Source organism: Eucyclogobius newberryi, unplaced genomic scaffold, assembly GCF_026437365.1.
Source record: "Eucyclogobius newberryi isolate DKJ021-1_F unplaced genomic scaffold, fEucNew1.0.hap1 SCAF_2, whole genome shotgun sequence".
NCBI classification, from domain to species: Eukaryota; Metazoa; Chordata; class Actinopteri; order Gobiiformes; family Gobiidae; genus Eucyclogobius; species Eucyclogobius newberryi.
Genome location: NW_027315834.1, coordinates 10,434,557 through 10,461,170, shown reverse-complemented (window position 1 = coordinate 10,461,170; position 26,614 = coordinate 10,434,557). Strand labels below are relative to the sequence as shown.

General features: G+C 39.8%; 1 protein-coding gene across 5 annotated transcripts in view; it reads right to left on the bottom strand.

The window, feature by feature from the left end:
* Nucleotides 1–26,614, bottom strand: part of whrna (whirlin a) — a 277,090-nt gene that overhangs the window by 143,427 nt on the left and 107,049 nt on the right. For all 5 annotated transcript variants that reach the window (XM_072453448.1, XM_072453449.1, XM_072453445.1 and 2 more), the window contains exon 3: nucleotides 12,415–12,633. In XM_072453448.1, coding sequence (XP_072309549.1) covers nucleotides 12,415–12,633 — 219 coding nt within the window. The remainder of the gene's footprint in view (nucleotides 1–12,414; nucleotides 12,634–26,614) is intronic.

Below are 26,614 nucleotides of genomic sequence, written 5' to 3'. Positions count from 1 at the left end.
GTATGTGCTAATATGGCAGTTTTATACTCTGCTCATTTCCAGTGGGTGTTTGTGCAGATGAAAATAAATAAATAAGTGGCTTATCCACTTTATTACAGCCATTCTCTGTCTGTAACTCGCCGCTATAAATCTCTCCTCAAAATAACAATCTGCCTGGCTCCTTCCTTGTTATAAATGTATGCTCCACGCGCTGTTACACTATCAGCGCTAATCTCTTCACTTTCCACAGTTTTCTTTGCACTCTGGGAGGTATTCAGGGGCTTGCTTTGCCAACTCTTTCAATTGTTTTTCACTCCCTCCACAACACAGACGACTTAATGACTCAGCCTGTCCTTGCCAGAATTGAAATGCCTTGATTACTTTGGTTTGCGAGACATCAGAATATGTTAATTCTTCTGTTGAACAATGTTGGCGTGTCTGGGTGTTGTCACTTTAACACTTGAATAACAGAAGTGCAAGTGGGTGTTGGTTGGAGCAGAGCTGGCTTTTCTGCTCAGCCTGATAGCGCCTGTATGAGTTCTAAAGGTCATTTCATGAACCATTCAGGCTTTCAACACCAGTTTGGTATTGCATACATATTAACTTAGCATAATGTATGTTATATTGCCTGTACATATGCAACAGTGGAGTGAGAAGGTGAAGTAAGGTAAGGTAAACGTTATCATCCCCGAGAGGAAATTTGTCTTGGGCTACAGTAGCACTTAGCTGCATAGCATACACTCCAGACACAATCACAATCACTCAGAGCATTACATAAATATATGATTCAAATCAATGTACCAGTATATACAATAGCAAGTTCCAAATAAGATACAAAAATGCATGCACTCATCCATGGTTTGTGAGCCTGTCACCACCTAAATGCAGTACAACACACTTTACACATTTACACACAGAATTATTTAATAACTTAAATCACAAGCAAAAATGGTGGCAACTATTCGAGTTTAAAAGTGCTACTGTGGTAGGGACAAAGGAGAACCTGCAGCGGTTTGTTTTAGATTTAATAGCTCTAAAACATCTACCCTAAGGCAAGAGTTCAAACGCTAAAAACAAGAAGTGATTTGTGTCACCAGAGTGAGTGTAGTTTCCTCAAAAATTGCCTGCAAAGATGGTGGAGCTTAAGACGTTTTGTTTTGTCCCTCGGTGTTAATGCACCAAACCAGGCAGCCATGCCATCCCTCACTAGACTCCAACACGGCATTGTAAAAGATGATCAGTATTTTAGAACTGAAATGAGAACAAACAAATATCCAGACTCGGCCCAAACCCAAAAGAGTCATATAGCTATGACTATGTCATAGTCCTGCGCTAATGGAGAATACAGTGCTCTTATATGTACGGCTTGGAGAAAAATCTGTTCCTCGCTCTTTCAGGGGCTTATTCACAAGTGAGGGAGGTAATGCAGCCACTGTATCGGACTGTTGTGAAGGAGCTGAGTCGAAAGGCAAAGCTCTCGATTTACCGCTCAATCTATGATACTAATCTCACCTATGGCAACGGTGGTAATTCGTTTCCTTTGCAGTGAGGCTGGGGGCTCCCTTAAGGCCAACACAAACCAGAACGCAGGGCGTGTCATTTGACGGCCCTTAAAAAGGCTTTGACACAACTGTTTTTGTGTTTAAATTGGCAGTTTTACATGTACAGTATCTACAGATTACACACAGAAAATGACGTAAGGCTGTGTGAGGAGAAAGAAGGTTATTAGTTAAGATAAGAGTTTTCTGTGCATGGAGAAAAGCAGGAGAAGAGGCAGTGCTTTCTCCACTGCAGCTCATGTTCCTCACTTCAAACTTAATGCAGTGTTTCTGCTAATCACAGAGACCGAGCTGTACATAAAAACAGACGTGCCAAAAATAAAATCATGGAGGCAGCTTTTTTGGCATCGTCAAAGTGCCTCGGTGTGCACTGGCCTTTAGAGATAGGGGGAGGAGCTCAGTCTCACAACAGGAGCTCAAAGTAGAGCCGCTGCTCCTCCATGTCATGTCATGAGGAGCCAGCTGATGCGGTTTGGACGCCTCCTTTTTTTACTCTTCTGTTTTAGATTTAGAGTGTGTATTGAGCCTATAAGAATTAGTGTGTATTGAGCCTGTATAAGTGTGTTGTCTGCTCTGTATTGTATTGTCCACCCAAATCCACTTATGTACTTACTACAATAAAGCTATTTTCTTTGAGTAATTGAGTATTGTTTCAGCTTTATTTTACCTTTACCTGTTCATACTATTTCAAAGGAGGCTTTTCCTAATCAAATCTAAAGCTGAAATTGGCTCACTTCATTTTCCCTCTGGCCCTCTGTGTCTCATTATACACGCATAATTGCAAATAGGTAGAGATAAAGAGTTAAGGCAAAGCCAGTCTCTGCTCCACATCTGTGTGTGTTCTGTGTGACATTTAGTCCAGAGTGGAGCAGGTTTAATTAGCAAACTCATCTCGACTCGATCCTCTTTTATTGGCAGCTCATGGAGGATTAAAGAGAGGTGGGAACACCTGCTGACGCTCATCTAGCCCCATTTTCCAACACAAAGACTCAGATCTCAGGAGGAACATCCAGGTTTAAAGAACAGGTATGGAACCTTCACACAGAGGGCTGGAGGGAAATGTTAATATCGACAAGGATAGTAATACGATATTATTTAGGTTAAACTTCCAAACATTTGGAAAAACCCAATGCATATGTTTGGATTTTGTCTATGGCTTTACGGTTCAGCGTTTAACACAATAGTCTCTTGCTTTTTGTTACATTTTTGGCACAATTGTTGAGATATTTGGATTTTTTGGACTGGAAGACCAGAGCAGGTCAGAATCAACTCCACCCTGTCAGGCTTACAGGTAGTGACCATTGGTGCACCGCAGGGGGCAGTTCACTCACCAGTCCTATTTACATCAGTGGTCATCGAAACTCCACGTCTAAATCCAGTTCCTTGTTTGGCACGTTGCTCCGTGAATATGAGACTGATTGTAACAAAACGCACATTATTTGTAGCTTAGAGAGAGAGGGAGAAAGAAATTATGATTGGTGCTCAGGTGCATATCTTACATGTTGTCACCGGTTTAGAGCTTTCATATACTTTTTTCAGACTGAATCAAAATATAGTCCAAATTACATAGCATTTACAATAGACGTGGGGCGGGCTGAAGAAATAGGCTCGATGCCAGACTGGCGGGGGCGAGATAGAGAACACCAGAACTGTGGCAGCAGATGCAGCAGGAACTCATTCCAAAAGTGAATCAGGCGAGATCATCTGCACAAGTCTCTCCCCGAAAAACTGATCTTTAGCTAATGCACATACCTTAACCTCGTAACAATGCTTTTGAAATTTAGTTAAATTAATTTATTGATGCAGCAAGAATGATTAAATAACATTTCCCCCCAAAAAATTCACAATGCCTGAATTGCAGTTATGGATTTATGCATGTAAGATCTAGTTTGGATATATCTGTAAATAAAACATATTTTCTAAAACTTGCATTGTGTACATTCTTCACCTTTGCTCATGTGGGTATTGTGAGTGAAACATTCTAAAAAATGTACAGCTTTGGATCAACGCTAAAGCCGCATTTATTCACTTTTAACTTGCAAGCAGATATTTTTTCATATTCAGTCTCATTTATAAACATTAAGTTTCAAATTACTTTAACAAATTACTATTTTTATGTGAGAGTTAGACTTAGCATTAATGGATCTTGCAGAGAATCTTTTTGACACAAACATTCCGCCTTCCTGTTCTACTATAACAGATGGACATTTTCTTTTCCCAGTTGTATTGTGGCAAAACCATTTAAAGAACAGTGATGACCCCAAGTCCCCACAGTCCTGGATCCAATATACACAGCGACCGCTCTGCTTCTTTCAAATGTCAGCAGCCGAGGGTTTATTTCCTGGAGGTTGGTCTTGGCTGAACAACACAAAAGCAGAGGCAGAGGAGGCGCAGATGAGAGGAGCAGGAGAAGAGCCAGAGGAGGGTCACACAGGAGGCACACTGAGTCAGCTCTTTGTAGAGTGGTGTACGATTTAGAAAATGTGGTACAGAAAGACTCCAACAAATGATACAGGGGGAGGCTCTGTTCCCCCCGAAGGTTAACGATACAACATTCATTACCCAGATGTAGAGAGGGAGGGCATGTGCATGTGTAAACCAGCTTTGGCTTCTGTACTTTTGATTTAAGGTGATTTAAGGTGACCAATCGACCTGTTACCAAGAGCAGAAAGCCCTGAAAGCGCTTTGTTTGTCCCGTGAGTGCAAACGATCCATCCAAGGCGCAGGACACTAAATAAGGTGGGCCAAAGAAGTGCGGCAGAGTATGGCACAAGTATGGCTCAGTACGGCATTAGTATGGCTCAGTACAGCACAGTACGGCACAGTACGACATGAGTATGGCTCAGTACGGCACAGTAAGGCACACTACAGTATGAGTATGGCTCAGTACGGCACAGTAAGGCACAGTACGGCACAGTACGGCACAGTACGACATGAGTATGGCTCAGTACGGCACAGTACGGCACAGTACCACATGAGTATGGCTCAGTACGGCACAGTACGGCACAGTACCACATGAGTATGGCTCAGTACGGCACAGTAAGGCACAGTACGGCATGAGTGTGGCTCAGTACGGCATTAGTACGGCACAGTACGGCACAGTACGGCACAGTACGACATGAGTATGGCTCAGTACGGCACAGTACGGCACAGTACGACATGAGTATGGCTCAGTACGGCATTAGTATGGCTCAGTACGGCATGAGTTTGGCTCAGTACGGCATTAGTATGGCTCAGTACGGCACAGTACGGCACAGTACGACATGAGTATGGCTCAGTACGGCATTAGTATGGCTCAGTACGGCATGAGTTTGGCTCAGTACGGCATTAGTATGGCTCAGTACGGCATGAGTTTGGCTCAGTACGGCATTAGTATGGCTCAGTACGACACAGTAAGGCACAGTACGACATGAGTGTGGCTCAGTACGGCACAATACGGCATGAGTATGGCTCAGTACAGCACAGTAAGGCACACTACGGCATGAGTATGGCTCAGTACGGCACAGTAAGGCACACTATGGCATGAGCATGAGCAGTGTGGACTGATACAACACACACGTGCGTTTGTTTATTAGCGCAACGGAGCGCATCGCATCGCTCGTCTCCCGTAGATTTCTGTCCACTTCTGCATCAGCTCGAACAGTCTTTCTCCGTCTTCATTTTGCCCCGTACACTGAGGGAACTATATAATGATAGATCCATGCGCTTAGGCACGCGGAAACGTGGGGAAGAGCCTGGCGCGGCTGCAGGTGAGCGATAGGTGCGTTTTATGATTGATACGTGGCAGGACAAATGATTTATCCACGCCACAAGGAAATATGATAAAAAATTTGCTGAAAAGAATCGTCCATACCACCTTTAACTTAAATTAAACAAAGAACGTGCTGTACCATCTGTGTGTAGGTTCTGTGCTTTGACAGGGCCAGGCTTAAACAGTTCTTCATTAATCCGTCCTAAAGTAAAATGAGGAGCTTAATCCATAACAATATAATTAAATCAATAATGTCATAATGAGAGGAGATTGTCTTTGTAAAATGTCCTGTATGTGTGACTCTGTAAAGCCCTTTTGTGTGCTAATGGGCTGGAGCTGCCAATTCAGATCTAAGTATTACCAATCTTTATAAATACTGAAAACAAAATTCCTTTTGGGGAAAGTGTCAAGAACCTAACATGCCCAAAGACGTACTGTGCCTAACCCATACGTAGTCTCCTGTGAGACAGCTAAAACTATTGTTCTTTGCACTTCATACCAAATAGTTTTTTTGGAACAATATTTTAAGCCTATTTGAAGTGGCTTCATTCTCCAGTGCAACAGCAGCTGAGTCCTTGTGTCCTCTGCTGGTTTTATTTGCCAACATAAACAATCAACTTCTAATAAGTGAACGTGTTTATCATTTGATTTGAATTAGACAACAAGCAAAGCTGCACGTAGCACACTGTTGTCGCAGATGTAAATCCATCCATCCATTTTCTACCGCTTGTTCCCTTTCGGGGTCGCGGGTGACTGGAGCCTATCCCAGTGACTTCGGGCCTTAGGCGGGGTACACCCTGGACAGTGGCCAACTTGTCGCAGGGCCAACACAGAGACATAGACATGACAGACAGACAGTTCACGCTCACATTCATTCACTATGGCCAATTTAGAGTTACCAATTTTTACCTAACACATGCATGTCTTTGGACGGTGGAAGGAAACCGGAGAACCCGGAGAGAACCCACGGTAACACGGGGAGAACATGCAGACTCCACCCAGAGAGATCATGTTATGTTGGTCTGGTCCGGGAATCGAACCCATGATCTCCTTCTTGGGAGGCAAGAGCGCTAACCGCCTTTGCCACCGTGCACCGGTGGCAAAGGCGGTAATGCAGATGTAAATATGGTTATCTAAGCTAAAGTGTATCATAATCTAAACTGGAAATCATGTAATTAACTCGGCTGCTTTTCTCTTTTTCAAGATGGTTCACTCTCCACTGTTGCCAGCAGAGGGCATCAAACACACAAGTATTCTGAGAAAGTGACAGCAAATAAATAATGACACACAAACATATATTTTAAAAACAAAGATTAAAATAAAGCTTTAAAAGTCTCCTTTAGGCGCCAATCATAAAATTACACTTTGAAGTCTTTGTAGGAGCACTTTAATCCAGAGTTAAATTTACTCTGTCTGTTTGGGCTCAGACAGTGACAGATGCTACGCTCTTTTTAATTAAACGTGTTTTGGTTGGAGGCAAGCTGCAGCTGTGGAGGACTCGAACTCAAATTATTCACAACTTTATTGGATCTGCTCAAAGTGCCCGAGTCTAATAGCGCTCAACTTACACATCTCTGCTCATGACTTTTTGCTTTGTCACATTAAATCAGTAAACTGATTAAAAGGGCTTACTCTGAGTTATTTTTGTTGTTTACGTGCAACTATTTGAGCAATTCAGACTTCAGGTCATAATAGGTTCTGTAGTTTTTAATAGAACGTTTCAAATGTAAAATAAGGATTTATGCAGGTCAAACTTCTATGGTTCTTTTAAGGTGAGACACTGAGAGTGAAAAGTACATTTGAAACCTCTTAGTTTAAAGTCTTTGCTCATGTGAGGTTCTCATATAATGTTAAGGCATTTATAGTTTATAGGAACCGTGCCAGTAAAACGAATTCCTGCATGTTTTTTTTTAGTTCATAAAATCAATCTTGTTAAACTCCTGCTGATTATTTTGCACTCTGCCCCAGTGGTTTAACGGGCCAATCACATGACATTTAAGGCCTGCAGGCGGGACTGGCACCAATCACAGAGAAGCTTTGTGGTTTGGCCAGAAGTCAAAACAAATACAAAACAAACATGGCGGCGCAGACAGACAGACTTCGGCCCATTTTAGGAGAAATACGAGATTTTCTATTTTTTTTTCAACGTGCACACAATGGCACTTTGTACATTTGTGGATGAGAAACACGACTGTGCTTTTCTGAACACTGGATTTAGCCCAATTTCATTTTTCAGCTTCTTCTGTCCTGACGCCTCAACCAATCAGTGTGAAGTATTTTTTAATGTCCCAACGGTTTTAAGCAGGAGAATTCCCAGATTGATTCATGTGAGCTCGATTCAGAGACACAGATCAGTCTGGGGCGAGCCATGTTACAGGTTAAAGGTGGTATGGACGATTTTTTTCAGAAATTTTTTATCATATTTCCTCGTGGCGTGGATAAATCATTTGTCCAGCCTCGTATCAATCATAAAACGCACCTATCGCTCACCTGCAGCCGCGTGCGGTTCGTCCCCACATTTACGCGTGCCTAAGCGCATGGATCTATCATAATATAGTTCCCTCGGTGTACGGGGCAAAATGAAGACGGAGAAAGACAGTTCGAGCTGACGCAGAAGTGGACAGAAATCTACGGGAAACGAGAGATGTGATGCGATCCGTTGCGCTAATAAACAAACGCACGTGTGTGTTGTATCGGTCCGCACGGGGGAGTGCGCATGCGCACTTCCACCTGCGTTCTCAAATCGCCGAAAAATCGTCCATTGCGCCTTTAGGTAATACAGCATAAATTGCCAAAATTACACGTAATAGGGACAAACAAATCTGTATGAATGTATAGCGCCAGGTTTAAACGTCTTGCTTAATTTTGTTGCTCCCCCAAAAAATTGAATTATTATTGAAAGGATTTACGTTACATTACATTAATACATAATTTACAGTATTTTTTGTGTAAAATGGATACTGAAAATGTGCATTCCAATTCAAATTGTTCCTAATCTTTTGAAGTTAAAACTTGAATAAACCAGGAATAGAATTAGATATAGAAAAAAAAAATCAAACCCATTCTGAAATACTTATACCGGGTTCAAAGCATCTACTGTCCGTCTCTGGTTCGACCCTGAGCCGTTTCCGGACTTTGTTTTACCACTGCCTCATTGTCACAGCACCAGTGTCACGGCGTCTGAACATCCAGGAGGCCCGGGCCAGAGTGACGCATCGCCAAATAAATCCACAATGATGATGACGACGTCTAAACGAGGCAACAGCTGCAGGAGCAAACTCGGCTCTTTAGTTCAGCGCGGGCCTGTCATGACAACACATTTTGCAGATGCTACAGAACAAATCATGGTATACTGTATTGTTAAAACGACTTTATTCTACTGACACAATAATACTAAATTCTGTTATACGGATCTTGTTTTGGTTGGTGTCTAAGTATTGTTGTTTTTTTCATTTTTTTTTTTTTTAACCCTTTTCACATCCTCATTGTTTTATTTTGACATTGACTTCCAGTTTGACTTCCTGTCTGTTGATTAATGTGTATCGCCTGCTGTGTCCCCCAGTGTATTCAAGCCCCCCTCTTCTGACTTTTCAGCTGCATTCAACTGGAATCAGATTCTTTTATCTGTTCTCTGTGGTACGGGCCTGTCCCATGGGGTTTTTCAAAAGGGTTTGTCTGCGGGTGAAGCAGGTGGTTCCTGGAATTAAAGGAACTTGTCTACTTCCCCTCTATTTGTTCCAACAGGTGTGGACGTCGTGGGGATGGTCATTGCTGTCCATTTTGAGCCTTGTCCTTTGTCCACGGCTGTCCTATTACCTGTATATTTTGTCTTTTTTTATCCCTGGATTATTGTGACATTCTAGTTCAGTAAATGTTATTTTTAAGACAGAAAAACGGTAAGCAGTGTATTTGTTTTGTTTTTTAAAAATGGCGAATTAAACTTCTCTGATCCATAAATCTTAATAAACCTAGGAAAAATAAATTGGTCCATTAAAAAAAAAAAAAAAATCCAAACTGATTAACTGACTAAGCAATTGAAGGCTTAAAACAAACCATCTTCGACTTTGGCTCTTTGACGCACTTTCTGGGTTACTCTAACATTGCCTCAATCTATACTCAACCCTTAGTGAATGTAAAATTATAAAAGTAATTTTGCGCTTCCTTGTGAAAAAAACAATTTGTGGATTTTTACTCTGTAATTATGTACGTAATTTTGTTTGTTTCCCTGAAAAATACAGAATGATACATCTGTGTATTTTTTATAGAGATTGATATCAGTCTGGTCATTCCGTAATCTTCATGAGTTCAGATGAGTTTGATTGACAGGTGGATTAGCCAATCAGGGACAAGCATGGTCCATTCGTAATCAAAACAAACATAGCCGTTTAGGAGGATACCTAGGTAGGTTGCTTTTGTTATCAGCCCCGCTAATAGTACATTTTTAACTCATGTTTTTGATCACAATTCAAACTGAAAGTATCCCATTACTATGGAAAACTGCTTTTGACGCTAGATAAATAATTTCCATCCAATCTCGCAGCTGCTACCAAAGTTATAAATGATATTGTTATTGCATTGGACAGCTATGAAGAATGTGTTGCTTTGTCAAAGGCCTTTGTTTCAATAGATCACAGTATTCTCTTGGATCGGCTGGATGCTATTGTGTTCAATACAAGTTCTAAAAAATGCTTTGCAGATTTAGAATAGAGCTCAAACTTTTTCTACTGAGGGCTTTCGATCTGAACTTTCTTACCTTAATAAAGGTGTTCCTCAAGGCTCTGTCCTTGGACCACTGTTATTTACAATTTATATAAACTAAATTGGGGATACTCTAAAATACAGTAGATTCCACTTGTATGCAGATGATGCAATTCTGTATGCTAAGGCACCTTCTTGTGCACTCCATCCAAAAAAACTGTTCATTTAAAATGATTAATGAATTCAAATAAAAATGTAGACTCTTTATTTTTTCATTAGACTCTTAGAATATGAATCTAATTGTAATAAAACACACAGCGTTTTGAAGCTTAAAATACAGCTTCAAAACTGATGTCTTCTTCTACAGTGTTTCAAACTATTGTGCTTCCTGCTAGATCGCCCCCCGGTGGCCGTCAGCCTGTAAAAATCTATAAACCAGACACACTGTTAAAGGGCTCAAAGCGTGGGAAAAAAGTAGCAGCTTAAAGTCAGAAAACTATGGTAGATTAATTTGTTTCAGAACATGATTGTTAAGGTATAAACTACAGTTACAACAAGACTGCTATTAAAGACAAGCTTTTGAATTATTATTTGGAGACATTCAGTTATCTAAATAAGTATAGTCTTTGCAATTTGATCATTCTACCAACTCAAATGTTGATTTCTATTTGATTGCGACATATTGTGCAGCTTTGAAGTTCAAACTCAAACAATCAGAACTTTGTCACCGCGCTATTAAACTACTGCATACTAAACCTCTTTGAGTCCTTTTGATGAATGGCATTGACAATACTTATAATTGCACTATTACGACAGTGTAATTTCATTATATCTTCTTAATATCCTCCGCCGAATTTAATCATTTATTCTGTGTTGTAATCTGTGTTTTTTTGCGAACCGACAGTAGACATCAGGAGAACTGTCAACTTTGAACACGGCTTGAGTAACTGTAGAGTTCTGGTAATCAAGAGTATTATTAAGAGTTAACGCCTCTCATTATGTACAACACTAACTCCTGCAGCTCTGTCTTAACATGGAGCTAAATTAGACAACTGGTAAGAGTTCGAAAACCAAGCGAGACGTGTGTGATTTGTAAAGATTTGTTTTGAAAGCGCGATTTTTATTTCCAACTTCTGTCAAAATAAGAATATGAAGCGATATGTGGTGCTGTAGATTTCAATTTTAGATTATGTTTCCATGGCATAATCGGAAATGCAGTAAAATGGTACATTTCAACAAGCGCGGGTTATTTTTCAGTTATTTTCAAGATACAATAGCAAATGATTTATGGGCAATACTTTAAAATCTAAGATGTGTTTTGGCTTTAGTGGAAGAAAATTTGATAATTCAGTTATGAAATCCGCACTTTTCAGACATCGTTCTAACAGGAATATAGGAATTAATTATTTACAAATGATGATGATGACAGGCCTTACATTATTGTATGTAATTCAAATGTGTATATCTGAAGTATTCCAGCTCTAGTATGAAAAATGTGACATAATCTGATGTTATTATACAGTGTTTTTTTCTAATTATTACTTAGTTTGTTTGTTCAGAAAGTGCCTGTGGTAAACATTTATTACAGTTTTACATCAGTAAGGTGGCAGTCTGTGCAGTACACAATAACTTAACAAAATAAAGGTGTTATCAGCAGAGCCTGGCAACTACTTTGGGCCCCGGAGCTGAAGGGGCCCCCTGAGCTGAAGAGGCCCCCGTTAAATAGTGTCAGCTTCAGTAAACAGACCAGAGGCAGCAGTTGTGACCGTATTTCCAAGTCCCGTCTAAAATGGCCAAAAGCAACGTCTATAAGCTCCATAAACATTATAAATAAAGACACAGCTCCCGAAAGAGCGGGATATTTCAAAGGGAAGCGCGTGTTCACTTCAGAGTTTAAAAAATATTACGAAAGAAAGAAGAGTCTCTTCACGAATTGTGAAAAGACTCTTGTGTAAAGTTAGCAGCACTCCTGGACAAGCAACAAACTCTGCTAATGTCGGAGGGAATATGAATCTGCTATTATTAGACTTGTGTGGGTTGTTTTTCAATTGTAAGATAAGATGAAGAATTGAATACAACATTAAAAAACAACCCCTCAACCTGGGAAGAACAGCTGATAAAAGACACGTCACAACATCATACGTCAGCTCTGACGAAGGTGTAATTCCTGTACCACTGTCCTTTAAGAAGAAAAGGGAAATTTGCCGTCCCCAAACCAAATATACTATTGATGTGAGTTATGACTACTTTATATTTAAATACATATTAGATCTGACATAGAAAAAGATTGAAGTGTAGTCATCGGAACACTGTTGAAAAGTAATTGTCAATCGATTGAGAATGTGTCCATAGTGTGTTTATGTGGTTGTTTTTAATGTTTTACTGTGCACTCGGCCAAATGAGTCCCAGCTCCCTTCAGTGTAGTACCTTCTTCTCGTCTCCGTCCTGCAGCAGTTGCATGTGGCTACGGCGCTGGCTGTCGCTCCTCCTCAGAGTGGCGCTCTGGTGCTGGGGCAGGTCTGGAGGGGGGGACACGCTGCGCCCTTGGGGGTCAACCCAGGTGTAGACGTGGTTGGTGACATATCCCCCAGGAATACGGCCCACGGAGCGCACCGTCAGGTTCAGCTTCTTACTGCCCTTCAGCACCTGTCGGACGGAGAAGAGGTCAAGTTTTAGAAAGAATGGTGGACAACTTTGAAACAGAGGTGGACAACTTCAAACAGAGGTGGACAACTTCGAAACAGACGTGGACAACTTGGAAACAGAGGTGGACAACTTCAAACAGAGGTGGACAACTTCGAACAGAGGTTGACAACTTCGAACAGAGGTGGACAACATTGAAACAGAGGTGGACAACATTGAAACAGAGGTGGACAACATTGAAACAGAGGTGGACAACATTGAAACAGAGGTGGACAACATTGAAACAGAGGTGGACAGCTTTGAACAGAGGTGGACAGCTTTGAACAAAGGTGGACAACATTGAAACAGAGGTGGACAACTTCGAACAGAGGTTGACAACTTCGAACAGAGGTGGACAACATTGAAACAGAGGTGGACAACATTGAAACAGAGATGGACAACTTCGAACAGAGGTTGACAACTTCGAACAGAGGTGGACAACATTGAAACAGAGGTGGACAACATTGAAACAGAGGTGGACAACATTGAAACAGAGGTGGACAGCTTTGAACAGAGGTGGACAGCTTTGAACAAAGGTGGACAACATTGAAACAGAGGTGGACAACTCCAAAAGAGAGGCGGACAACTTTGAACAGAGGTGGACAGCTTTGAACAAAGGTGGACAACATTGAAACAGAGGTGGACAGCTTTGAACAGAGGTGGACAGCTTTGAACAAAGGTGGACAACATTGAAACAGAGGTGGACAACTCCAAAAGAGAGGCGGACAACTTTGAACAGAGGTGGACAGCTTTGAACAAAGGCGGACAACTTTGAAACAGAGGTGGACAGCTTTGAACAGAGGTGGACAGCTTTGAACAAAGGTGGACAACTTCAAACAGAGATGGACAACATTGAAACAGAGGTGGACAACTTCGAAACAGAGATGGGCAGAACTCAGTTATTATTACTTTTCAGACACCATACTTTTTTTCCGAGATTGACAGTGTAACAGTCTCTTACTAAAGGTTTTGGTTCGTCTTCTCCCTGTGAATGACAAAAGCTTATGTTTACGATGAATGATTTGAACCTGTAGCTATGGGAGATATTGACAAAAAAGTATATCTAATCGTTTTTTGCCTCATCTCGATAACGACATTTATCAAATTTAACGATGCATCAGGAATGGGCTAAAATGTGCCCATAAATGTCTCGGGTGACGTTTGAGTGTTGCACAAAACGTGAATATTAACCACGTGTTTGAGAGATTTCACAAGACGTTTCTGTCTCTTTTTGCTGTCATTTTTTTACAGTTTTAATTATAGACAATACACTAAATATACTGCTTTTCATTTCTCCAAATATGACCTATTTTTGCGACATACAGTATTTCCCAAATCTAAATGAATGTTTCTTGCACAGCTCCTTCAGATATGACTGCGTCTATATCAGTAAAAAAATATTATAATATTTATTGATCTGTCCTTCTAATCACATTAACCTAAACATACAATTCAGATGTTACAGACATATGTTTCCTTACAGTTTCTCTTACTTGAGTTGTTGTTTCCCCAAATACATTCAATTCATATTTGAGTAATTTCTTAAACCACTTGGTACTTCCTCTTGTGTAATATTATTTTGAAGTAGCAGTAGTACTTCACAGCAATTCACAATTCATGACAAAATGTCCCATCATCCCATTTGAATGCTCAAAAGTCCTCCAAATGGCGCCAATAAACAGGAAACTCCAGAATCTGTTTCAAATGCAGCAAAATAATATAATTACATGGTTTGCTTGATTATTATATTAAAGGCTCACAATGTAACTTTTCTGGTGATGGGTCTGATAACTACTCGTCACCAAGGAGATGGTTTTGTTTTGCCTGGAATATTCCACAGTATGTATTATTTATAATTTATTCAAGAACAGATGTTAAAAACACCATGAAACATCCGATCTTACTGTACTGTGAGCTCACCTCGCCTCCCCACAGATCTGACCAATAACCTTGCCTATAGTGGCGTCACCTGCTTGTTTCCATGGAGAGGTGAGTTTGGTGCCATACTGTGGAACATTCTAGACAAGGAAAATAACATGCAGACAAGCCTTCACCAGATGAAATATATATGTACGTATCTGATGAATGACAATTAATCACATAGTGCTCTTATTTCATTGTAATTAAATGTAATTAAGTTATTATGTAATTATGTTATTATGTCATTCTTTAAATGTAAAACGTTCTTAGTTTGTATGTATTTTTGCACAATTTCTTGAAAAAATGTTTTACACTACATTTTATAATAATGATATATATAATGTAGGTCCCTTCATTGCCGCTTTCAGGTGTAACTGGCTCTAATAGTGACAGATGTAAGCTGCTAGTGCCTGGCGTTTGCTATTGTTCTGTTGTGCTTTGGAGTAATATTTAGCCCATTTTATTCTTTAGTTTTAGCGCTCACACACAAGTTTATTTTCATCATGGAGCACAGAGTGTTCAACACAACATCTCTGCAGCAACCTTGTTTTTTCTGTTTCATTCTTATCCATGATCATCATCATCAACACAAATACAATCATTCGTATTGCAGTCTATGGTCGCAGCTGCATGCAGAATGGGGCTAATAACATCTCCTGGACTGTGTTTTGTTGATTTCCGATGAGCGCGGACACGGCACAAGACTCAAATCTGCCACAATCAATTCTACCAACACAATCTGCTCCAGCTGATAATAACTACTGCAGTCCGGAGTCCACACAGATAGCGCAGGGATTTACACTCACACTCCAACTCCTCATACCGGTCACTGTTTATCTGACTCTTCACAAATACTTAAAGGGTTCGGAGCCAAGCTGGGGATTTCGGAGAGTACACAGCGCAAGGACAAGACTCTTTGGAGGTTTCTGATGAACTGCCAAATGTGTTCATTCCAAATCCCAGCACAATGTTTAGAGCAGCGTGAGAAAACAGCAGTGTTTATAGATTTGGTGCCACCTCCACACACCAGAGTCTTCTCCCAAAATGCCAGCTACGATTGGCTGCAAAAGTGTTAGTTCAAAAAATAAATGGCTTAGCTTCAAAACAACTTTAGAGCCATTTGAGTAGAAGATGTATCAAATGGAATTTTCCACTGTCAAACAATTACACATCAACATCCACAACCAATTTAAAATTTCTTGATTTTCATTTTTTTTCCGTTTCTCATCTGAGCATGAAACATACATGGATTGGCAGTAGCTCAGTTGGTAACGTCTTCTTCCAATGACACAGAAGTTGACGATGCAATTCCTTTCAATTTCAATAAGGTTCAATACAGATATGTTGTTATTATGTTGTAGGGTTAAAGTGCCCCCTACAGGTCGGAAAACTCATTGAACTAAAACACAGATAAGATAAATATATTTAAAATTTTGCTAAAAAAAAATAGGAAAATGTTATCACAGAATAGCACATATTTTAGTTTTATAGCTTCATTTCCTGTTTGTAATGGATGACATCACATTAGACAATTACCCAGGAAAACACTGGGCAAAAACTCATCAAATGTTACATTATTTATTTATTTTTGACAAATAAGAAAATATAAAAGGAACTTTATTTTGTTGAATTAGTGTTTAGAGAGTCAAAAAAGTTTATTTGTGTAAATTATGCGTACATTTGACTGGAATGGGTGCCCCTAGTGTGATGTCACTTCCTGTCATTTTCTACAGATCTTTCAACCTTTCCTCCAAAAAAAACTACTCGATTGGTTTAAAACTATAATGTATACGTACAATAGGTGTAAATGCACCAAATAAAGTCAAAATTTGAAAATCGTAAAAACCTCTCATAGGCACTTTATGAATCTGCCAATACCCGATACTAACTGATACCAGAGGCCGGGAGCAACCAAACTGTTTTTATGTGACACAACCAAAGAATTAAGTTTACAACCGGGATAATGGTGTGGGGCCTCAGTCAAACATCTGTACTTCTGTGATAATGTTGAATCCAAAGTTGTGCAATTTCATTAGGTTTTAAGATGTTCCAAATTATTCACTGTACGGAGAGATGGACCAATACGTTTACCTGCTCACACTGTACGAGGGACAAGAACCGGGGGAGGTCAGTCGAGCTGAGTTCTAAAACAGAATTCCTTTCCTGTCTTTGTCATCAATAAAATATATATTCCATTCAAAATGCAGGGGCTTAAATAGTCACTTAACAAAATAAATGTGTTATCAGGTAATATTATTTTTCAAATCATAAATATTGCGTAAATTATATGGATTTTGGCCCTTGTTTGCAATATGGTTGCTATGGAAACAGTTGTGGGATTACCACTACGTACTATGTCACATCTGCTGCTCATGTCCAAACAGGAAGCACAACAAGTCATCAATATTGTCAAACTGAGGAAAAAATGTGTGTTATGATTTGTTCAGAAGAAGTATCATAGAGGTGCTTCTACCCACAGTTCACCTTGGTGCCTCCAGACCCTCAGAGCTGTGTGTACTGCCCCCTGCAGCTGTATTTGACCGTCACTCATGACAAATGTAAAACATGTCTGAAATCGCTGTGACAGTACGATCAGCAGTTATAAAAGGTTTCATTTTTGTTGAAGGCTCATCATGACAAAAATGTACTCATGAAAGTGAAACTGGAAAATATGAAAAGAACATACGCAATACAGCCATTTTAAATAAACACAACAAAATACCTACTGGCCAATGCCTTGTCAGCAGGGCAGGGGCTGGTTAGTACTTGAATGGGAGACCTCTGGAGGTGCCACAGTGATGCAAACTGTTGTTGTGTCCTTAGGCAAGACACCCACACTGTCTAGTATGAATGAGGCCTGAATGATTGGTGGTGACAGCTGTGACTATAATACCAACACCAGGTGAGAAGTGAATGAATGATGCCCTGTTAAGTGCTCTGGCTCTCTCTAGGTGCTGTGTACATCCTATATAGTACTAGTGTATATCATTTCAAGTGGGATTCGTTGCACATGAAAGCCCTACATAAAAGTGAAATACATTTCTGAAACGTCTTCATTGTGGGACAAATAAAGGTTATCTCGTGGTTCTCTTGGCTAAATCCTCAAAGAAAAGTCAGAGAGCATATGAAACGGTGGGATTATTGGTCTGAAGTAAAGGTCACATACAGACCTGTTGTCTCCTTCTGGTCGTCAGAGCTAAATGTTACGGAGCCGAAATGAGCCTTCAGTTTACCAAGAGGTAAGAGTCCACGAAAAACAAAGGAGAGGAGAAAAGAGGAGGATGCAGGGGAGAGCCGACTAATTCTGAGAAAATAATCATACTTGATCATTGTAATTGTTATCTGGACCATACAGACTCTAAAACACAAAGACAGCAACATTATTAATCAAAATTGCAAAAAAAAAAGAATAATAATTTGGGATTTTCATTACACTTTACAAATAGTCCCTGTCTAGAAGCCTTCAGTCACCATATTTCAACCTTTATTTGGTAAATCATGTATTTAAAAAGTCTCAATTTGCTATAGAACAAATGGTTTGATTAGTCAACTAGTAAAATAAACATTTTGCATAGTTCCAGCCCTTTTTAAAGAGGGAGAGAGGAGGAGTGAAGGGGAGAGAGAAAAGAGGATGCAGAGGATGAGAACAATCAGAGAGGAGAAAGCGAAGAGGAGTAAGAGACGAGAGCTGGGGAGAGTGGATGTGAGAGAGTGAGGAGAGAAAGAGCCAGGGGGAGAAGAGAGCCGGGGGAGAAAGAGGAATGGAGAGCAAAGGGGAGAGAGGGAGAAAATTCGAGAGTGATATAGAGCTGGGGGGTAGAGCGATGAAGCAGAGGAACGAAGGGGGGAGCAGAGGAGAGACAGAGAGAGAGAGAGAGAAGAGGGGAAGAGAAATAGAGCCATTGTTTCCTGGAGCTGCTATGTCACCGTGAGTAGTGTCATGAGACAAACTGTTTCAAGGACGAGAAATTATAATCAACTATTACTCGGACTCTCACATCATATCAATTATCTATGTAATAAAATATGGACTTTTACAGGGGAATTTCACGACCAAAAAGGAACTATTATTTTTCTTAACTTGCAATTTTCACTCTTAAAATATGGAGGATAAAAATGGTAAGTAACCAGACCTTTATTAAAGCTGGACATGATTTATAAACCGTGAAACTGTCGGTATTAAAATCTGTCCAACTTGTTCCTGGCCTTCACGAACTGCGGAAAATAAAATAATAACTACATATAAGAAGAAAGAGGACAAACTGTTAGCCCCTCGTGGATGTCAGCTCACAAGGTTTTATTTATGCTGTTGATTTAAAGGACTAAGAGTTTTTTTAATATTTTTTTTATTTTATAGCATTACTTTTTGGGACCAGTCTCTACCTCGTGCTAATGCTAAATCCTTGAAGGTGCTACATATAGTTTCCTCACACATTATTACAGAAGGAAAACAATGGACAGTTAAAACTTACCCCGGGACATTTTATCATTATGACTTTTAATGTTTACTATCGTCATGTGAAATACTGTAATGTAAAAGTTCCTTGTCGTGCAATGAATGAATAAAGACTATTAAAAAGTGAAAGAGAGAGGAGGAACAACAGAGGGGAGAGAGAGGAGAGGAGCAGGGAGAAGATCAGAAGAGAGGGAAGGGGCTGTGTGTGGCAGGTGTGTCGGGCCAATTGGATGCAGGCGTCAGTAAATTACCCATGAGCCTCTGGGGCTGGGACAATGACGATCCTCACAGAGAGAGCGTGAGCAGTCGACAGGTTTGGAAGGAGAGGATACGTATGAAGAACAGAAGGATGGTTACACAGAGAAGAAGAAGACATTTTGGGCTCGAAGCTCAACATGAAGGTCACAACAGGCCATTTCCCACGTTGTCTGACAGAACTAAGCCTGAAAGAGTTTGGCCACTCATCCAAGTGGCTCCTTCAGCTCCTTTCAGGGGGTTCTGGTGAGTCACTGCCTTATGTCTGTCTGAAGAAAGGAGCTGCACTGACACTAACACACAGTCAGGAGTATCTGTTGTTAGTTTAGTCTATTGAACGCCTTACTCAGACTGCCCCTGGAGTAACTGTTGTGTTGGAGTGGTGTTTTCAAAAGGGCAGCTCAGACTGCTTGCAGAGAGCTGTGGTGTCCGGAGAAACTGATTCAGACAGAACCCCAGTCGGCACGGCAGTACTGCTTGGCGTGTGGTCTGACCTACTCTTGTTACTTTTAATTATTTGGAATTCCTGAGCTGCACCATGTGCAGTTTGAGCACCAAGTGGGCAGCGTACACTGGTGTTTGAATGTGGGAGCAGTTCTTTGATACAAAGCGCATTGAGGTCCGTGAAGGTAGAAAAGCCCTATATAAATGTGACCAGTTTTCAATAGAATGCCTTAAACACAACCTTGACCTTTCAGGAGTTAAGTATTTAGAATAGCTGGGCACACAGCCTGGTATTGATATAATGTGAAATAAACAACATGGTTGTTGTCACATGGTAATGTTTTCTAACCACTCTCTAGTGTCACTCACGTGTGGTCGAGTGTTGTCAGTGGACAAAACAGCCCTGGATTTTCATCGTAAGTGATGGTTGGAAAATGCATTACAGTCAACATACTGGACAGTACCTTTAGAATGTACACATTCTGATTACAGACTACAAGGGTCTTCTGGCATATCACCATCCTCCTCTAGTTTGAGTGCTCTTGTGGGAGGATAAGAAGCTGGATGGCCTGCATTTCAAAGACAGGCCACACACACACACGCAAACACACACACATACGCACACACACACACACACGCACACATACACACACGCAAACACACACACATTCGCACACACACACACGCACACACACACGCAAACACACACACATACGCACACACACACACATACGCACGCAAACACACACACATACGCACGCAAACACACACACATACACACACACACAAGCAAACACACACACACATACGCACACACACAGACACACGCACACACACACACACACACACACACAGTAGATGTACTGTGAATGAAAATGTGTAGCAAAGGTGGATACTGACACCCAGCTCCATCTCCCTGTAGAATCTGCTGATCGTGACAGTGCACTGATGAATGCTGACTCCAGAGTAGCGTAGCAAATACATCCTTTAATACTAATAGGACCAATGTGGAGGTACAAAAACAATGTGTTCTCAGGAGTTTCCTTCCGCACACTCAGGAACAGAGAGGCATGTGGCCCGGTGATATACACATGGCCAACCCGCCTGGAGTTACCATGCATGACAGAAATACCCACGGCTTTCAAACTGATTCAGGTTTCTCTGCAGCTGGAGTACAATTTGTTTAGGGAAATTAAAGTCACTGAAATAAAGGAAAAAACTCGAAAACTTTTTTTTTAACAATACTTGAACCTCAACCAAGACATTTACAGACACATTTTTTGATGGATTGCAATAATAATATTTAACATTGAAGACTGTGTTGCACTGTCATCCCCCTGTCACAACATTCTACGCTTTGAGCTTTTAACCATGTTGTAACACTGTTCGCTTAGTTGAGTTGTATTTGGCTTCAGTCACACTTTTGATGAATCCTGTTTAGTAAGTTCTCTCCCCCTGAGTCGCAGAAAGCACTATTTTGTGAAAAAATAGATGGAGCTCCAGAGATCTTCGGTGCCTTTTTAAAGTCCATAAACTATCACCACCCTCGCTCTGAGTATATTTGACGTCAAATCATGTTTATTACAGCTGGGCGCTGAATTAGCATGTCGGGGCAAGTTAGCTTTTGTTTATTTTTGTCGCAATGGTAATTCCCTCTACCAGTAGATTGAGTGCCAACACAAATCCTCACAAATATAAACTAATGTGTGTTTTATTATTATTATTAGCACTCATTTGCCCTAAGTAGCTCACGAATACGTTCCCCATCTCTTGCATGTTCCGTGCATATAAGCATGTAATGCAAAAATTGAACATTATTACTGTATAGAGGGCCAAAAACACAAAGTGGGCGGAGCCCACTCAAAATTAACGAAAGTACCCGTCAGTGACCAGGGACCCACACCATGAGGTAGGAAAGCGCGAGCGCTTTCCGAAAAAATGGGAAACATTGTTTTCGCATCTTCTTCTTCTTCTTCTTCTTCTTCTTCTTCTTCTTCTTCTTCTTCTTCTTCTTCTTCTTCTTCTTCTTCTTCTTCTTCTTCTTCTTCTTCTTCTTCTTCTTCTTCTTCTTCTTCTTCTTCTTCTTCTTCTTCTTCTTCTTCTTCTTCTTCTTCTTCTTCTTCTTATTATTATTATTATCACGGCAACGCCGTCCGCCCAACCAAATGTCGGCCATATTGATTCAAAAATGGCTAAGCATGACTAGGGAGTTTTTCCAAATGTCGTACTTTTACGAACTCCTCCCAGGGCGTTGGCTCTAAAAAGCTGAAATTTGGTGAAAATGGTACTGAGGAGTGGGACATCAAAAGTTATTCAAATGACATTGATACCTGTCACGGTATCTGTGCGGCGAAGCCGCAAACTTTAGCTAGAATTTCAGAAATCTCCCAAATTTAACATTTCTGCCGTTTGCGCAGATAAAGTCCGAATTGCGTCAAATTATAATCAGTTGTTAAACTCTTTGCCCTAAACCTACTTGAAGTGAAATTAATTAATTTGGCGCCACAGCGCCCCCTACATATTTTATATGGAGGTTAAATGTTTAGTTTTGCGAAATTATATGAAATTTGACACACAACTCAATTTTAGCATCCCCATCAAAAAAGTCAATGAGACTCATGTCATAATTGTTATGGTTTTGCCGTAGCGATGACCAAAACCTCCCACTTTATTCCAATGGGGAAATCGCCAGAACATGTATACACTTTATACTTTCACAAACTCCTCCCAGGGTGTCAGCCCTATTAACCTGAAATTTGGTGAGACTCATCTTCAGGGGTGGACCATCAAAAGGTATCCACATTTTTATTCAAAAAGTCACGGTCTCTGTGCGGCAAAGCCGCACATTTTGCCAAGAATTCAAAATAAAATTGCTTTTTGATGTTAAAACAAAGGGGAGAAGATGTGACAGCGTCACAGATTCAGCAGTAGATGTAATAAAAGGACAATTGGGGCGCGTCAGCGCCCCCTCCTCGTGCGGCGTGTCAGCGGCGTGGCGGCGGCGGCGTGGCGAGGGCCGATCATTGCCGCTTGCGGCTTTAATTATTATTATTATTATTTTAAGAGATGCCAGTGTAAATGTGCTCATGAGCATGTTTAAATGCTAATAACATAACAAAAAATGGCAAAAAAAGATGGATCACTCCTGAACAAATGAGGGGTTGGTCCAACTCAATAGAAATTATGCATAATGTGTGTCCTTCAAGGTGATTTAATCAAAGCAACCTAAAGAAAGATGGACAGAATTGACATAATAGCTGGGTGTTTATTATATTCCTATTCGTACAGAGAATAGTTACAACCTGTGTAGCCTCTAGTAGCCTCTTCTCTTGTGTGTTTGAGTATAAAAAAGATGCTCCAATGACATCATCATCGACCTTTCCTCAACAGACAAAGCAAAACACGTCAGCCCTGGAGGACATGAGTCCAGACTTTCTTCCTTTCAGCTCACTCTGTTTTATATCTTTTTTATCTGTTTTTAATGGTTATGATTAGTGCATTTGAATGGAGATACCTTATTTTTACCTTATTTCCGTTTCCACAGCCACAAACTCAAAAGTATGTCAATTTGTTTACTGTAGAGACAATTTGCAGTGTGGTTATTAAGCCAGACGCCATCCCTGCGGCAATTATCATTCTGAACGTTTGGTTTAAGTCCTCATTCGAGTGATCCATGATAGACTAAGAATGGGGTTTCTATTCCTTATGTGTCTGGTCTGTCTAAAAAACAACAAGGGATTTTAGACATAATGACACTTTAAGACAGAAAGGTGTCCGACCCAAGGACAAGATGCCCACACAGACTAATGTGGAATACTCTTGTTCATTGCAGCGAGGAAGGCAAGGATCATTACATTGGCAAAACCAAAGAAGGCACGTGAGTTCTGGTTTACAATCGGCCGTCCACCTTTGTCTAAAAGCCACAAATCTCATGTTTCAAAACAGTGAGGTAAAGATTTTAATCAGGGAGAAAGAGGAGTGAAGGTTTTTGTTACGGTATAAAAACCCTTCTTTAAATAGCCTAATAAAACCTTGACAGAAAACAAACCAGTCAAACGCTAATGAGGATCTTCTACTCTGAGGCAGAGGTGGCCAGACAATAGGCCTTGACCACCCAAACTGCAAATGTGAAACTGTCAAGATGGGGTGAGTTTAAATGATGTGTCCTCCCTTTGGGCAGGGCTAATTAGAGACCAGGAGAGACTAAATGCTGCTGCTCGAACCATTTCAATCCGATTGATAAGATTCAAACTATAGGGCATCATGAGATTTAAACTATAGGAGATCATGAGATTTTAAACTATAGGGCATCATGAGATTTAAACTATAGGGATCATGAGATTTAAACTATAGGAGATCATGAGATTTTAAACTATAGGGGATCATGAGATTTTAAACTATAGGGCATCATGAGATTTTAAACTATAGGGGATCATGAGATTTAAACTATAGGGGATCATGAGATTTTAAACTATAGGGCATCATGAGATTTAAACTATAGGGATCATGAGATTTAAACTATAGGAGATCATGAGATTTTAAACTATAGGGGATCATGAGATTTAAACTATAGGGGATCATGAGATTTAAACTATAGGGGATCATGAGATTTTAAACTATAGGGGATCATGAGATTCAAACTATAGGGGATCATGAGATAGGAGATCATGAGATTTAAACTATAGGGGATCATGAGATTTAAACTATAGGGGATCATGAGAGTCAAACTATAGGAGATCATGCGATTTAAACTATAGGGGATCATGAGATTTAAACTATAGGGGATCATGAGATTTAAACTATAGGGGATCATGAGATTCAAACTATAGGAGATCATGCGATTTAAACTATAGGGGATCATGAGATTTAAACTATAGGGGATCATGAGATTTAAACTATAGGGCATCATGAGATTTAAGCTATAGGGGATCATGAGATTTAAACTATAGGAGATCATGAGATTTAAACTATAGGGGATCATGATATTTAAACTATAGGGGATCATGAGATTTAAACTATAGGAGATCATGAGATTCAAACTATAGGGGATCATGAGATTTAAACTATAGGAGATCATGAGATTTAAACTATAGGATCATGAGATTTAAACTATAGGGGATCATGAGATTTAAACTATAGGAGATCATGAGATTCAAACTATAGGGGATCATGAGATTTAAACTGTAGGGCATCATGAGATTTAAACTATAGGATCATGAGATTCAAACTATAGGGCATCATGAGATTTAAACTATAGGGGATCATGAGATTTAAACTATAGGGGATCATGAGATTTAAACTATAGGGCATCATGAGATTCAAACTATAGGGCATCATGAGATTTAAACTATAGGGGATCATTAGATTTAAACTATAGGGGATCATGATATTTAAACTATAGGGGATCATGAGATTTAAACTATAGGGCATCATGAGATTCAAACTATAAGGGATCATGAGATTTAAACTATAGGAGATCATGAGATTTAAACTATAGGGGATCATGACATTCAAACTATAGGGGATCATGAAATTTAAACTATAGGGCATCATGAGATTTAAACTATAGGGGATCATGAGATTTAAACTGTAGGGTATCATGAGATTTAAACTATAGGGGATCATGAGATTTAAACTATAGGAGATCATGGGATTTAAACTATACGGCATCATGAGATTCAAACTATAGGGCATCATGAGATTTAAACTATAGGGGATTATGATATTTAAACTATAGGGGTTCATGAGATTTAAACTATAGGGGATCATGAGATTCAAACTATAAGGGATCATGAGATTTAAACTATAGGAGATCATGAGATTTAAACTATAGGGGATCATGACATTCAAACTATAGGGGATCATGAGATTTAAACTATAGGGCATCATGAGATTTAAACTATAGGGGATCATGAGATTTAAACTATAGGGGATCATGAGATTCAAACTATAAGGGATCATGAGATTTAAACTATAGGAGATCATGAGATTTAAACTATAGGGGATCATGACATTCAAACTATAGGGGATCATGAGATTTAAACTATAGGGCATCATGAGATTTAAACTATAGGGGATCATGAGATTTAAACTGTAGGGTATCATGAGATTTAAACTATAGGGGATCATGAGATTTAAACTATAGGAGATCATGGGATTTAAACTATAGGGCATCATGAGATTCAAACTATAGGGGATCATGATATTTAAACTATAGGATCATGAGATTCAAACTATAGGGCATCATGAGATTCAAACTATAGGGCATCATGAGATTTAAACTATAGGGGATTATGATATTTAAACTATAGGGGTTCATGAGATTTAAAGTATAGGGCATCATGAGATTCAAACTATAAGGGATCATGAGATTTAAACTATAGGGGATCATGAGATTCAAACTATAGGGGATCATGAGATTTAAACTATAGGGGATCATGACATTCAAACTATAGGGGATCATGAGATTTAAACTATAGGGGATCATGAGATTTAAACTATAGGGCATCATGAGATTTAAACTATAGGGGATCATGAGATTTAAACTGTAGGGCATCATGAGATTTAAACTATAGGGGATCATGAGATTTAAACTATAGGAGATCATGGGATTTAAACTATAGGGGATCATGACATTCAAACTATAGGGGATCATGAGATTTAAACTATAGGGGATCATGAGATTTAAACTATAGGGGATCATGAGATTCAAACTATAGGGGATCATGAGATTTAAACTATAGGGGATCATGACATTCAAACTATAGGGGATCATGAGATTTAAACTATAGGGGATCATGAGATTTAAACTATAGGGCATCATGAGATTTAAACTATAGGGGATCATGAGATTTAAACTGTAGGGCATCA